The sequence below is a fragment of the Trichomycterus rosablanca genome, chromosome 18, assembly GCF_030014385.1.
Source record: "Trichomycterus rosablanca isolate fTriRos1 chromosome 18, fTriRos1.hap1, whole genome shotgun sequence".
NCBI lineage: Eukaryota > Metazoa > Chordata > Actinopteri > Siluriformes > Trichomycteridae > Trichomycterus > Trichomycterus rosablanca.
Genome location: NC_086005.1, coordinates 13,510,273 through 13,526,472, shown reverse-complemented (window position 1 = coordinate 13,526,472; position 16,200 = coordinate 13,510,273). Strand labels below are relative to the sequence as shown.

The 16,200-nt window shown below is 42.4% G+C and overlaps 1 protein-coding gene across 1 annotated transcript in view; it reads left to right on the top strand.

Annotated features, from left to right (window-relative positions):
• Window positions 1-16,200, top strand: part of LOC134332493 (WD repeat-containing protein 70) — an 86,284-nt gene that overhangs the window by 60,401 nt on the left and 9,683 nt on the right. Inside the window, exons 14-16 of the mRNA XM_063014157.1 lie at window positions 8,512-8,612; window positions 9,785-9,864; window positions 15,229-15,345. Coding sequence (XP_062870227.1) covers window positions 8,512-8,612; window positions 9,785-9,864; window positions 15,229-15,345 — 298 coding nt within the window. The remainder of the gene's footprint in view (window positions 1-8,511; window positions 8,613-9,784; window positions 9,865-15,228; window positions 15,346-16,200) is intronic.

The window sequence follows — 16,200 nt, the reverse complement described above, 5'->3', positions numbered from 1 at the left end:
TTCACACTACCTGATTTTGAGTCTGCGGCAGGTACAGATATTTAACATGCTAGATATTTTTTTCGGCGAGCCGCTCTGATCGAATTGTGTAACAGTTCACAAATATCGATCGAGAGCCGAGTTTTTAGCCCCGAGTTGCTTCCGTGCTGCCACATCTAGCGAAAATCAGGGCAAAAATCATGTAGTGTGAATTAGTATTAGAAACAACACTTTTTAATGCATTTTCTCCCCATTTTCCTCCCGATTTAGCGCACTCGATTTTGTCCTCCGCTGCTACCAGAGATACCAGATTGCATCCGAGGAGAGAACGTCACTGTGCACGCCTCTTCCGACACGTGTACAGCCCTCCTCTTCTCGCCCCTGCTTTCTGCACAGGCGTCTCTTCGACCAATCAGGGTCCTTACACAGCATATGAAGACCAACCCACCCACACATAGTCTGGCCCCCCACCCTGCAGATACGGTGGCCAATTAGTATCTGCTGCAGGCACTGCCAATTTTGCCTGCCAGATGGCACCCAGCCAACCGGTGGCAACACCGAGTTTCGAACCGAGGAGTTCAGAAACTCGGTGCTGGTGTGCTAGCGGAATATCCCGCTGCACCACATGGTGAACCTATGAACCTACAAACTGTCACCTGACACAACATTTTACAACAAACTGCTCTCACACTACTAACCTCTCGAAAGAGTTGCAGGATGACCTGCAAACTGCAGGAACAACAATTACACTGTGAGCAATAAGCAATAAGCTACACTGCAATCATATCTCTTTCTTCACCTTGCACTGAAGTGCTCTGCTAAAAAAGGAGCACATTGAAATTTGCACAGTAGTATTCTGACTAACCGCTAAAAAGCATCGGAAGCTTTACGGATTGGGATCCTGTGTGCAAATGCAAGCATAATGTGTAGTGGTAGAAAGCACACCAATATTGGACCTTATAGCACTATCATACAGTCATGCAGATGGACAAACCTGAGTTTGGGAGATTGCATAGTGCAAACTTTAAGTCTGGTGTAGAAGGAATAATCACATTTGGTTAATGGGACTATGGCTGGGTCTCTTATTTCCAGTGGAAAAAACCCATCAACCAACATTAGTCTTCTAATGTACTTTGGAACTAGAGACTAAATTCCATTTTCCATATGTTCCAAAATCTAAGAATTTAATGAATGTTAGGAAATAAGGGGACAGCACAAATTGACAGTTGCACATGTTGATGTAGTTTTGGCAACATGGTTTATTGGATAATTTTAGTTTGGATTGCTGCACAAGATCACTCTTTCACTGTCAAACAGTAATTTCGAGGGAAGATTTTTTTTGGAAAACTGTTTTATTGACAGCTACTTTCACCACTCTCCTTAAGCTCTGGTTTATTGTGAGCAAAATGTCTTTCTCAGGACGCTGGCTTCAGTAAACGGTTGATTAGGAAAAAAATTGTGAAAGCTTTGGCTTTTAACGACTCTCATAAGCTCCTTTGATGGAATGTGCTCTTGAGCAGATTTGTCTCTGGAACGATCCTCAAATTAAGAATTCCCTACTGCCATGTCACTAGTCATAACACTGGCCTCAAGAGGCCTTAATAGATCCTTCCTTGGTCTGGCTTATCTTTTAACGCCTTTGACATGATGGAAACTCGTCCAGCTTTTATTCCCTTTGTCCTTAAATACAAAGACTTCACTGTCGATATCCGTCCTATCTACAAAATTAGGTTTCCATTCGTGTACATGCTCCTGGATTCCTTGAAGGTCCTGTCGGAGTTATTTATTGAGCAGGTTGCCCTGGCACAACCCTGACAAGCTCACAATTTATCATGTTTATCCAACACGGTTCCCGGCAAGACGGCTGGGTTTAAGTGCCGTCTTTTTATGAAGTGGTGCGCCTGGCGGTCCTGTGAAAGAAAGTCACCAATCATTTGGGTGTAAACATTTAACGTGACCCCAGTGCAGGGTCAGATTCTGAGTAGAAAAAGAGATGGGGTAGGCACATTTTTAGACTGGCTTGTTTAGATTCTCCACAGCCCACTGTTCTTAAGGTGTGAAATGAGGTGAGACGTCCACTCTTCCACCAGGTGAGAATAAAGGCATACCTCATGGTTCAGAACGCTACATAAAGGAGATTCATTTTGATACTGGTGAATGTGTCACAACACACAGTGCATCAAATTCTTCTGTGTGGGGCTGCATAGCCTGGGCCTGTCAAAGTGCCCATGCTAAATCATGTCCACTGTCAAATACACCTACAATGGGCACACAGGCATTGGAACTAGAAATCGGAGCAATGAAATAAACTCGATTCGTCAGACGAATCCTGTTTCCTTCCAGATTATGCAGATGCCCAGGCACACGTGCATGATCTACCTCTGGAAGAGGTGCCACCAGGATGCACAGCAGGACGATCCTTTTGCTAAGTCATGTCTTTATGGGCTTTACTTTGTGCACAATCAAACCCCTTATAAATGACTTCATTAAAAATAATTAGCAATTTGAATGGAACGCACAAACAAACAATAAACTATATGAGATTCAGCCCAATGTCAGGAATAAACCAAAAATACATTACGGAAACCATACAGACCAAGTTATCTACACTAGATGTAGAATAGGCCTTTCCAGATTGACACACCAACACTTATTACTAGGAGAAGACCCCAAACCTTGCGAAGAATGCCGATTACCAATCAACATAACAGATATTGTTAATGAATGCCCAAAATACAACAGAGATTGACAAAGACTACATATGCCAAATACATTAAAAAAATCTCTCACCCAACATAATACAGAAATAATCCTTAGATTCCTCAATAATATAAGACTGAAAACATGTACACCGATCAGCCATAACATTAAAACCACCTCCTTGTTTCTACACTCACTGTCCATTTTTTCAGCTCCACTTACCATATAGAAGCACAATATAGTCCGTCTGCATGCTTTGTTAGCCCCCTTTCATGCTGTTCTTCAATGGTCAGGACTCTCCCAGGGCCACTACAGAGCAGGTATTATTTGGGTGGTGGGTCATTCTCAGCACTGCAGTGACACTGACATGGTGGTGGTGTGTTAGTGTGTGTTGTGCTGGTATGAGATAAGACACAGCAGTGCTGATGGAGTTTTTAAACACCTTACTGTCACTGCTGGACTGAGAAAAGTTAACCAACCAAAATTATCTAGCCAGCAGTGCCCTGTAGGCAGCGTCCTTTGACCACTGATGAAGGTCTAGAATGACCAACTCAAACAGCAGCAATAGATGAGCGATAGTTTCTGACTTTACATCTACAAGGTGGACCAACCAGGTAGGAGTGTCTAATAGAGTGGACAGTGAGTGGACACGGTATTTAAAAACTCCAGCAGCGCTGCTGTGTCTGATCCACTCATACCAGCACAACACACACTAACACACCACCACCATGTCATTGTCACTGCAGTGCTGAGAATGATCCACCACCTAAATAATACCTGCTCTGTGGTGGTCCTGTGGGGGTCCTGACCATTGAAGAACAGGGTGAAAGCAGTTTAAAATAGTATGTAGAGAAACAGATGGACTACAGTCAGTAATTGTAGAGCTACAAAGTGCTCCTATATGGTAAGTGTAGCTGATAAAATGGACTGTGAGTGTAGAAACAAGGAGGTGGTTTCAATTTTAAGGCTGATTGGTGTTTTTATAAAAAAGAAAAGTTATAAAAAGGGTTGAAATTTTAGGGCTACCATGGAATACATGTCCTTTTCAAGTGTACATAAACTTTTGACTTCAATAGTTCATCTTTAAGTTTCTGTGGATCTTACTGGGAAATAGAGTGGAATCAAGACAGCAGATCCACATACCTGCCAAAATATATACAGTCCAATGTAATCAAACCACACGAATCCACTAAAAGCTTCTTTGTTGAGGATTTATCCATTAGGACACAATGCAGGTGTTTTACTTTGATGTTTCTGCAGTTCGAACCTTCCAAGCCTGACACGGGATTATACGTTTTCTTCATCCGCCATTACAGTCTTATTTACAAAATTCGTCCAAACATCTGACAGCCTTAGACGTTTATCTGGCCTTTCGGTTGGTTTCTTTTGTTGCTTAGCAGGGCAGATGAATTCCTGAGGGTTTTTCAGGGGGCCCTAGGGGCTGGCATCCAGACCACACGTTCTCCTTTCTCAAAGCATGTGTCACACATGCATATTTGTTTGCATGGAATACAGTACACAGCTCATGCTTGACAGACCCTGAACACAAATCTGCTTCTCCTTCTTTTCGTGCACTTGATGGTAGCCTGTATAACATGTAATTAATCCTTAATCTTTGGTTGAAGCGCGGGCAGTTTTTTTCCCGTTTTTATTGCCTCGGGATAATCAGCTGTGCTGCACTGCTGTGATTTTAGCAAACCTAGCAGCTTTGAGACTCACTTTTTTGTCTTCCATGTCTGACTTCTTTTTTTTTAAATACAAAATACAATCAGGCTGGTGCAGTATTTTAATCAAGTGGACAAAGAGTGTTTAGGGAAGATGCAGGATCAAAGAGAAAGCCTGCACATCTTCGTGCAATTCCTGCAAATGCCGTAATGCTTTCTGGAAGGGATTGGATTCTGACACAACGTTTTCACATGAGAATCTGTGCAAATCAAAGCTGGTGATGCTGCAGGACAGCAGTTCTGATTTATACTTCACTACGGGGTTAATACCTAATTACATAAAGCCTAGAGGATAAATGATCAACCAGGCAAACTGCTAGGTCTAACGTTGTGTGGCCTACTCTGATGTCTGTTGCTTTATTTTGGCCCAGGAGCTTACCCAGCGACTAAAATGCAAACAGACCAACAGCAAGACATCATGGCTTTTGGTTTCGATTAGGCAGTGGTCAGCATTCAGCTGCTCCCAATGTGGTGTCTCTGTCATCACCCACCTAGTAACAAATTAAGTGAGTTAAATCAAAGCTACATCACAGGTGTTTTTCCTTTTCACGTAAAAATGGCTTATTTAAAACATTCAGTCTGATTCACTGAAATATGAAAGTAGTTTAGGAGGCTAAATAAATTTCCAAGGCTCTGTAGTTTCAGAATTTCTGTTTGCTTTTTTTCCAGCAACAGTCAGTTTTATGCTGCCCTCAGTTTAGGTGCACTCGTCCAAGATCTCATACTTCACAACCAACATCTGGCCTTTTCAACTAATAAGGGTTGACACTTCCTGTGTACAAGTTTAGTACGCTACGCAATCCTGCATAAATTTTGCAGCTTGACTTTGTACACTGATTTCAGCATGGAGTAAACATGCAGAGAAGCTTGTTCAGACTAGTGCTTTTCTGCTATATTTGGACTTTCATTGCCCCATGTTAGCCGCAGCAGAGGTGCGTTTGAGCTGCGCCGGGCTGGAACGGAATCCTCACGAGCGGCTGGTGATTAATGAGCTTGTTTAGCGCTGGCATCAGTTTAACACTGTGCTTGTTGATTACCATGTGTTGGAATTATTCTGACTCTCATGTATGCTACATATAGACACTCATGCTGGGTGAGATTGCAGATGAGCCTGGGAGTTGATCACTTTTCCTGTTAAGAATACAGATGTGCTAAAATCAAAACACATGTGCGCTCCTGATCTGTGCCGGTAACCTAAGCACTACAAAGGGTTTACTGGCCGTCTTCATTCCTGATCATTGTAAATAATCTAATCGAGCTCCACATGCACAGGTAAATGCATGCAAATCAGGACAGAAACACAGTTTTAATCCAAACTACAGTTCTGGTTGACCTGAAGTCCTCCACACATGGCCAGCAGATGCGGTGGAACTGGTTTAAAACCCTATTCTGGGTCAAATGAGCTTAGTTGAGCTGCTGAGGGCCGGAACAGCGGAAGAAGCTTTTATGCTTTTACAAACCATCTAAACACTTGATCTAAACACTTTCGATAGTTTCAGATTTAAACACAAAGTACATTTTAAAATAATCATTTTATTTACCAAAGGAACAAAAAAATACAACGGTTTATAGTCAATGTTAAATTAATAATTTAATTAATAATTAAATAACTTAAATATAAATATTTCAGTAATTTGAAGCAGGCTTAAATCTCTCAACAAGCTACTAGGATAGCTTAGTTAAAAAGTTAAAATACTCTAAATCAGTTTGGACAAAAATACAAGCCATTTGGGACTTAAGCGAACCACAGTGAAAGCCATTATCTCAAATAGTGAACTTGAACCGCATATGAACTTGCCTCATGTGGGTGAAAAGATGCAGTCGGCTACTGCACACGTGTCGGGGGGGGGCGTGTGTCAGTTTGCTCTCCTCAGTCAGCACCAGTAGAGAGTAAGCATGACGCAATTGGGTAAAAATTAGATGTGTTTAAAAATCGGGAGAGTTTATAAATCAGTTTAGACAAGAATACAAGCCATTTGTAAGGTTCTGGGACTTTAGCGAACCACAGTGAAAGCCATTATCTCAAATAGGAAACTTGAAACTGTTGTACATCTTCCCAGAAGTGGCCGGGCCTGTTATAAAATCTCCAAGAGCACAGTAATGATTCATTAAGAAAGTCACAAAAGAACCCAGACAAACAAATGAGGAGATGCAGGTCTCACTAGCCTCTTATAAAGCCAGTGTTTATGATTTTGCGTGCTTGTTAGAAAGAGATAGAGCAATAGTGGTTTTCATGAAGAATGGCAATGTGAAAACCAGTGCAGAATCTTTTAGATTATAGCATGTCTATAATCCACATCTAAAATCTCATTAACTAAAACATCAACAGATGTAACCATGAATAATTAATACAGACTGTCATGGGAAGGTTCACAGTTTTCAAAGTCTTCTCATCCAACTGTCTAGGCATTCTTCTCTAAATAAAAGTCAACTTTTTCTAGCTTGGTGCAGAGTTTGTGTCGACAATAGTGCATGCATTTAGAAAAGTAGTGCAGTGTACAACAGTTACAGCTGCAGACATTTTCTTGCAGATTTACTCACTATGTTGTCGATGTGTCTCTCACATGGTCACAGTTCGCTTGGCAGCCACCCATCTGTCACACAGAGACTGTGAGATCCAGGCTTCTAACCAACACCCAAATATAGTCAAGTAGAGCGTGATGAGACAGAGAACCTTTTCTTACCTCTGCATAGTCGCACAAATACCGTCAGCTTATGTTCAGTGTGGGACAGAAGCGTAGTTACATGTGGTACAGTTATCAGTGTACCTATGTTTTTCAGTGATGAGGTGGTAATGTTGTTACTCTTTAATTGAAGTAGATTTTGTCACAATCGGGTAATAGTAGCTGCAGTTGAATTATTTCATAATGTTACTAATAATTTTTTAATTTAATTACTGGTCAGGTGCATGGTGGCCCAGTTCAACAGGAAAGCACTAGGCACAAGGCAGAAATACCTTGAACAGGGTGCCAAACCATCACAGAGCTTTGGCCATTCCCCATCCTGAGACATAGCAAATTATGTCTGTGTAGACACCTGGCCGGCAGATAGCATAGTGGGCCAGCATAATAGACAGCTGTGCTACTGAACGCCCTTTGTATATTTTTATTAAGGTTTATTATTATATTGGAGGCTGTTTTATGACACAATAATTTACATTTACATTTTTGGCATTTAGCAGACGCTTTTATCCAAAGCGACTTACAGTCTAAGCAATTGAGGGTTAAGGGCCTTGCAAGGGCCAAACAGTGGCAACCTGGCAGTGATTGGGTTTGAACCCATGACCTTCAGCTTTCTAGTCCAGTACCTTTACCGCTAGGCTACAACTGCCCTAAGTTTGTTTCACCATTCCTGTATTAGTCTGTGTTTTAGCGAGTGGTCCTCTCAGTTTCCCGTGACGGATTTTACACTCTATAACTTCACTATAACTATAATTTGCATGTTTTACCACTGCTTTATCCTGGTTAGGGTCACAGTCCTTCCCCCGGAAAGGAAGCCAATGCCCCTGACACAGCCTATCATGTCTATAGGTAGATGACAGACTTGCCAGTGACTAGCCCAACACTGCTGACGGTTCAAATCTCACCCGAGATCTTTGCTATCACCCGACCAGGCTCCCATACATAGGCTTGATTGGCTGTACCTGTATGGGAGAGAATAGGTTGAAAAATCAGTGCTGCATTACAATTGTGGCCTGTCTGGTTAATGATCTGAAAAGCTTATCATGTCTCTCTAAATGCAGTTCAACTCTCAAGTTTCATTGCCAGCAGGTGAAAAGATGCAGCCGGTGACTATGCATGTGTCGGAGGGGGCGTGTCATAGTTTAAGCCCTTCTTAGCCAGTATCGGGAGCAGTGCAAGTGGCATGATTCCAGATCACTGGAAGCAAATCGGGGGAATAAAATGTTCAAACCACTTAAGGGGTTTAAGACAGGTCACGTTACTTTTACTGTGTTGCTCATGGCTCTGCTAACTACGCTTAAACTTACAATTAAATTAGCTTGCTCAAAACTTTTGGCATCTCTAAAATAGCAAAGCATTGTATCAGGATTTATATTTAATAGTTAAATTATATTTATATTATTATTATCTCTTGGTTCTTTCCGCAGAGTGTGGTTCGTTGTCTTTGGCACCCAAAGCTGAATCAGATCATGGTTGGAACAGGGAACGGCCTGGCTAAAGTCTACTACGACCCAGTCAAGAGTCAGAGGTACAGCAAGCGCATGAATCTTTCTTCCTACAGTTTACACATCTAACAGCATGTCCACAGCGCCAGGTGAAACAATGATTTTGTGTATTTGTGTACCGAGCGTGACTCTTAGATCAGTAATTACTCAGAACAGATAAGAGTAGTGAGACTGAAAAAACGTGAAACCAACTACTACTTATCCCATCAGTTCCAGCTGAGAGGCCATCAGATAAAACTATTCATTAAACTGTCCAGTTTTAGTCCATTAACAGTGACTACTGAGGACAAGGGCAGCGAGGACTCACTCACTCACTCACTCGTTCTCTCTCTGTTTCTGATCAATGTTGTGCGTACCCATTAAGGTTTTTCTCCTTTGGACAGGATTTAGTAGACTTAAAGTACAAAACCGAGAATATAACAGAAATAACATAACATAGAACACAAATTACTTTCTGATCTGTTTACTTTCTGTTTTCCACCTGGATGTTTCCTTCTTTATCCCCCAATCTAGTAATTTCCAATTTATTATTGTGAATCGGCTGCTGCTTGCACAACCCTAATCTGATCATGAAGAGCCGGATCACCACATGACCCCTCAAGAGGTGTTCAGTCTGTGGCCGCTTCTTATCACTTGCCAGTTTGGGGTTTCCACACAGAGCTGTAATGCATACAGAGAGCCACACTAAGCTCCATGTGACACACCCTCCCCCAAATTGGGGTCGCATATTGCAGTGGGAAGACCCTGTCCGACCTTCGCTCCCACAAACCCGACAATAGTATTTGTGTAGACAACCAGCTAGGTTGGTGGCTCTGCAGAGATTCAAAGTCATGAGTTCCAACATGCCATAGTTGTTTGCTTGCACAGCTGCACCACCCAAGCACCTCAATTATGTTTGAGTGCCCAATGAAACAATATTATATGTATCATGTATTTATTAGACTCGAAAAATCTGACACAACATACCAAAGCCCGACTACTTTCGGAGTTTTTCAATGCTGTTATGGACACTATGGAAAATATACTTTTGTGTGAACTAGTAAACATTGTTGTTTTGACATAGTATTCAAATCTATGCCAGTCACAGCATTAATACATTTGGATTACCCAACCCATACATTTTAAACCCCAAGTGTTTTCCCCTATTAATATACACATTAAAATTAATTTTTAAAATTTTTATTTTGTTTTCAAGGGGTGCCAAGCTGTGTGTGGTGAAGAGCAAGCAGAAGGAGAAGCAGGCCGAAACACTGACGCAGGACTACATCATTACTCGTGAGTGCAAACCAAATATGTAGTTCTGACTTGCAGAGCTATATTCAAAGGCGTAGGGCGGCACTTGGGCTCAGTGGGTAGCAAGAAGGTCCTGGGTTCGATCCCCAGGTGGGGCGGTCTGGTTCCTATTCTGTGTGGAGTTTGCATGTTCTCCCTGTGTCTGCGTGGGTTTCTACCGGTGCTCCGGTTTACTCACACAGTCCAAAGACATGCAGTCAGGCTAATTGAAGATACAAAATTGTCCATGACTGTGTTTGACATTAAAACTTGTGAACTGATGAATCTTGAGTAACAAGTAACTACCGTTTCTGTCATGAATGTTACATGAATGTGTAAATTCATGACGTTAAAATCCTAATAAATAAGTAAATCAATATTCAAAGGTGTACATAAACCAGTAAGGGACTTGCATTTAATAGCAGTCTTTGGATTTTATTGATTTCTGCAATGGTTCTACTTCTGTGACTGAATGACTGAAACAAATCACACCTTCAATGGATTTTAGTTTTTTTTTCTAGGAATATTGTGGGTCTTCTGGTAATCTTCTATGCCCATGTACTTCTCTATGCCCATATAAACACATCTAGTTTACCTGTCACTTTATGGTAAGTAGTTTGTCTGGATGGTCAGATTAAGAAGCTGCTGGAGCATGACACTGTCCATACATTGCCATTAAAAAGGGAGCTTGCCATCACCATGGTTTCATGCAAAAATGCAGCTTTTTTTTCGAGGGGGTTTTAGTATCAGGTGACAGTTTTCTCACAGTTTTTGGAACACCCACAATAAACCTGTTTTCTTTTGTGGCAATAAAATGTTTGAATCATTTAGTCACAGATAAGAAACAAGTGCATGTAAACCTTTAATTAAAATGCACTTGTATTGATAAACACAGGGCATTTGGGGGCAATGCTGCTGCCCTTCCAGTGTCCATTTACTCTTTTCATTAGTGCAGCAGTCCTGTAGAAGTGTATGCGAGTGCTTTCCATTGGATTGCTGTCCCACACGACCCTTGACCCTTAAGCCACGAGTCTATTAGCGACTGGCACGCCACCAGCCACGCGCCTGCCATGAGGGTTCCAGTCAGGCCAACGCGTGTCACACCCCCGTGCCACCCACCCAAACAATACAGAGTCATTCACGTTCACCTCACCATTAAAACTCTTAGCATTAAGGGCGTTCTCCAGCGCCCGTAGTAGATTGCCGCCTGATTTAACCGACGCTGATGTGCCGCCTTGTAAGCCGATAGGCCGAGCCGAGTGACGCGTGGAAAATTCAAGGGGAAAGTGAAATGATGGCTCATTGAGGGAGACAGAAGCAGAGCAATTGAATGTGTCACCGCTAACCTTTTTGCTTAATGTAGCATGCAGGAGAGGAATTAACAGTGTGCAGTGACAGCAGTGCTCCTGAATGGAAAATCACTTCATCTTTCCTACTCTGGGTGACCACCACCACACATAGCACATGCAAACACAACACTCACTGACTCGTGTATTTTGGTTGTGTTTTACATACTGTGAAATCGAAAGATTTTACGGAAAAGTAAAAAACCATAACAAAATTTAGCATTACCATCCATGCAGTTTGCTACAGTGGCATGCAAAGGTGTGGTACTTGCCATTGTTGTAATCCTAACACAGATGTAATTTATAATCACTATACGTAGAGCCGTACTAAATTTATGTTCATGACAGTCATTAAATTAAATTGAATGATAGAATAAATGGAAGCTACAATACAATTTAATAGTTGAATGTAAACATAGAACATTCAGTGAAGGTCCTGTGTTTTGGAACAACTTCCCCCCCCCCCCCCCCCCCCCCCCCCCAATGTTTTCCAATGGTAAAAACACTTACCCGAGTAATGTTCTTAGCTGCTTTAGACTTTGACATTTTGACTAACCGATAGCTAACTGAATTGCTGTAGGATTGTTAGGACCACCCAGTAAATGTGAAAAAGCTACACGAATAAAATAGTGAAATTACTAAATATAAACCTTACATTTGAATTTCACTATGAATTAGGTAGAGCCTTAACTGTAGAACCTAGCTATTGGGGGTGCACGTATCAGTGCACTCTTAGTGCTGGTCCCAAGCCCGGGTAAATAGCGACGGTTGCACGGGAAATGGTTGCATATTACATGGGAAACAGCTAATTTCACGGCCATGAATTAGGTAGAGCCTTAACTATAGAACCTAGCTATTGGGGGTGCACGTATCAGTGCACTCTTAGTGCTGGTCCCAAGCCTGGGTAAATAGGAACGGTTGCGTCAGGAGGCTCATCTGGTGTAAAAACTGTACCAAATTAAATGTGGATCTAAAGTCAAATGTACACACCGAATCAGTCAAGGCCCGGGTTAACAATGACTGCCTCTAGTACTGTTGATCAACAGGGTACTGGTGGAAACTGTGCTACTGTTGAGACAAGGAAGAGGTTGGGAAAAAGAACTGGGATCTTTAGAGAGACAAAGAAAGTAGACTGGAGTATATAGATGTGGTGTAAAGCAAAGAGAGAAGTGTGCACCACAGATGTGATGTTTGCTTTGAGAATGTTGATGGAAAAGTATAGGAAAGGCAGAAAGGAGTTTTGTGTGTTTGTAGATCTAGAGAAGGTTTATAATAGGGTGCCGAAAGAGGAGCATTGGTATTAAATGAGGACATCAGGAGAGGCAGAGAAGTATATGAGATTGGTGCGTGATATGGATGAGGACAGGGCGGTGAAATGAGCATTTAAAATGATGGACGGGTTAAAAGTTGAAGTGGAACTGCATCACAGCTCTGAGTCCTTTTTTCTCTTCGCAATAGTCATGGACAGGCTGATGAACAGGGTTAGGAAGGAGTCTCTAAGTAATATGATGTTCATGGATGACATTGTGATTTGTAGTGAGAGTAGCGAGCAGGTTAAGGGGAGCCTCGGGAGATGGAGGTATGCATTGGAGTTGAAAAACGGACTACATGTGCGTGAATAAGATGAAGGGTGACGGAAAGGTGAAGCTGCAGGGAGTTAGGTTGATGAAAATTGACAAGTTTAAACTCAGGTTGAATGTACAGCATAATGGAGAGGTGCAGGCAGGGTGAAGTGGGTGGTATAGAGTGGCAGGAGTGATTTTTAATAGAAGGGTATCTGCCAGAGTGAAAGGGAAAGTTTACAAGACAGTAGTGAGGCCTGCTTTGTTGTACGGCTTGGAGGCGGTGGCACTGACTAAAAGGAGAGGGAGCTGGAGGTGACAGAGATAAACATGCTGAGATTCTTGTTGGGTATTCCGAGAATGAAAAGGTTTAGGAACAAGGTCATTAGAGGTACAGCGGAGATGGGATGTTTCAGAGACAAAGTTAGGGAGGAGATGGTTTGGCATGTTCAGAGGAGAGATGAAGGTTCTATTAGGAGAAGGGTGCTGAGAATGGACCTGCCAAAAAGGAGGCTTGGGGATGAGGTTAGGGAGATTGGGGTAAAAGAGGTGGATGCTCAGGACAGGGTATGATGGAGATGTACAGTATCTCACAAAAGTGAGTACACCCCTCACATATTTTATTATATCTTTTCATTGGACAACACCATAGAAATGAAACTTGGATATAGCTTAGAGTAGTCAGTGTACAGCTTGTATAGCAGTGTAGATTTACTGTCTTCTGAAAATAACTCAACACACAGCCGTTAATGTGTAAATATCTGGCAACATAAGTGAGTACACCCCACAGTGAACATGTCCAAATTGAGCCCAAATGTGTCGTTGTCCCTCCCTGGTGTCATGTGTCAAGGTCCCAGGAGTGAATGGGGAGCAGGGCTGTTAAATTTGGTGTTTTGGGTACAATTCTCTCATACTGGCCACTGGATATTCAACATGGCACCTCATGGCAAAGAACTCTCTGAGGATGTGAGAAATAGAATTGTTGCTCTCCACAAAGATGGCCTGGGCTATAAGAAGATTGCTAACACCCTGAAACTGAGCTACAGCATGGTGGCCAAGGTCATACAGCGGTTTTCCAGGACAGGTTCCACTCGGAACAGGCTTCGCCAGGGTCGACCAAAGAAGTTGAGTCCACGTGTTCAGCATCATATCCAGAGGTTGGCTTTAAAAAATAGACAAATGAGTGCTGCCAGCATTGCTGCAGAGGTTGAAGACGTGGGAGGTCGGCCTGTCAGTGCTCAGACCATACGCCGCACACTGCATCAACTCGGTCTGCATGGTCGTCATCCCAGAAGGAAGCTGACGCACAAGAAAGCACGCAAACAGTTTGCCGAAGACAAGCAGTCCAAGAACATGGATTACTGGAATGCCCTGTGGTCTGACGAGACCAAGATCAACTTGTTTGGCTCAGATGGTGTCCAGCATGTGTGGCGGCACCCTGGTGAGGAGTACCAAGACAACTGTCTCTTGCCTACAGTCAAGCATGGTGGTGGTAGCATCATGGTCTTGGGCTGCATGAGTGCTGCCGGCACTGGGGAGCTGCAGTTCATTGAGGGAAACATGAATTCCAACACGTACTGTGACATTCTGAAACAGAGCATGATCCCCTCCCTTCGAAAACACACCTCCAAGATGACAACTGCCTTGCTGAGGAAGCTGAAGGTAAAGGTGATGGACTAAACCCAATTGAGCACCTGTGGGGCATCCTCAAGTGGAAGGTGGAGGAGTTCAAGGTGTCTAACATCCACCAGCTCCGTGATGTCATCATGGAGGAGTGGAAGAGGATTCCAGTAGCAACCTGTGCAGCTCTGGTGAATTCCATGCCCAGGAGGGTTAAGGCAGTGCTGGATAATAATGGTGGTCACACAAAATATTGACACTTTGGGCACAATTTGGACATGTTCACTGTGGGGTGTACTCACTTATGTTGCCAGCTAGACATCAATGGCTGTGTGTTGAATTGTTTTCAGAACACAGTAAATCTGTTATATCCAAGTTTCATTTCTATAGTGTTGTCCCATGAAAAGATATAATGAAATCTAAGGGGTGTACTCACTTTTGTGAGATACTGTATGTGGCCACAACTAACAGGAACAGCTGAAAAAAGCTGTATTTAGGAGACGCTTACAGTTTGAGCAGTTAAGGGGTTACGGCCTTTGCTCAGGGGCTCAACAGTGACAGCTTGGCAATGGTGGGGCTTGAACCGATTAACTGATTATTTTATCAAAGCAACTTACAATTATGACTGAATACAATTTGAGCAATTGAAACCAACCTGGCGGTGGTGGGACTTGAACTTGCAGCTTTCTGATTACTAGTCCAGTACCTTAACCGCTGAGCCAGCAGCATATCCTCTTAATTAGACGAAGCTCTGAGAAGCATTTCGCATTTGTGGTTTTTGTTGTGCTTGCATCATTGTTTTTCTTATTCAATTAATGTCTTTCTGTCCTTATTTTCAGCTCACGCTTTGCCAATGTTCCGTGAAGCCAGACAGCGCAGCACCAAGAAGCAGCTGGAGAAGGACCGCCTCGACCCGCTCAAATCCCACAAGCCCGAGCCACCCATGTCCGGCCCAGGTGATGTAAAATCCTTGAAGCTAGAGCCCTGCTGTGTTTTTGCAGTATATCTCTGCTCCTGTTTGTATTTTCTCAGATCCTTGCTGCTGTAGGATCTAGTCTGCGACTTTAAGTAAACACACTATAAGATTACATTAAAGACCTGGCCAAGGACCAGACAGGGACGAGTTTGGCTCTTTTCCCGCTCTATTTTGAGTCAACCTTCAACAGAGGCGCAGGGGGAGCGTTCTGGTTTCCTCTGTCTTTGTGACCCTGCAGTAAACCTGTCAATCATATATTACAGTGCACCTCTTTACTTGTGTAAACCTTCTTGTATTTAACATGATATCTGTAGCGATAACCATATTTAGCTCCCTAATCACGAGAGAATCCCCCGATCTCGGTGCCTCCAGTACGACTCCCATGTTTAAACATAACATAAATACACTTTCACCGGCGGAGGAGGATGTTTTCTTTAACATTTTGCACGTGTGTACAAGCAAGATGAGGGAGGCCCGGGTTTTCCTGACCTATCTCACTTTACAAAGGGCTTTGAAGAACAACATTCATTTTGGGATGTCTGCAGGTCCTTAAAGTTCTTCAAGTCAGTGTAAATAGTAGATTATTAGATTTTATTTTGGTGATACTTGATCATGTTCCATAAATATGGTCACTTAAACAAGCTAGAGGTTTAAAATGGGCATTTTTATTATCTGCTATTTTTATTCAGCATAGTATATCAGTAATATATAATGTATTATTGTTCTGTAAAGAATTTAAAGACAATATTAATAGGAAATAATAAGTGAAAACACTTAGGGTTTCACTTTTGTTTATTTAAGATATACTTTATTTGTCATATATACATATACAGTT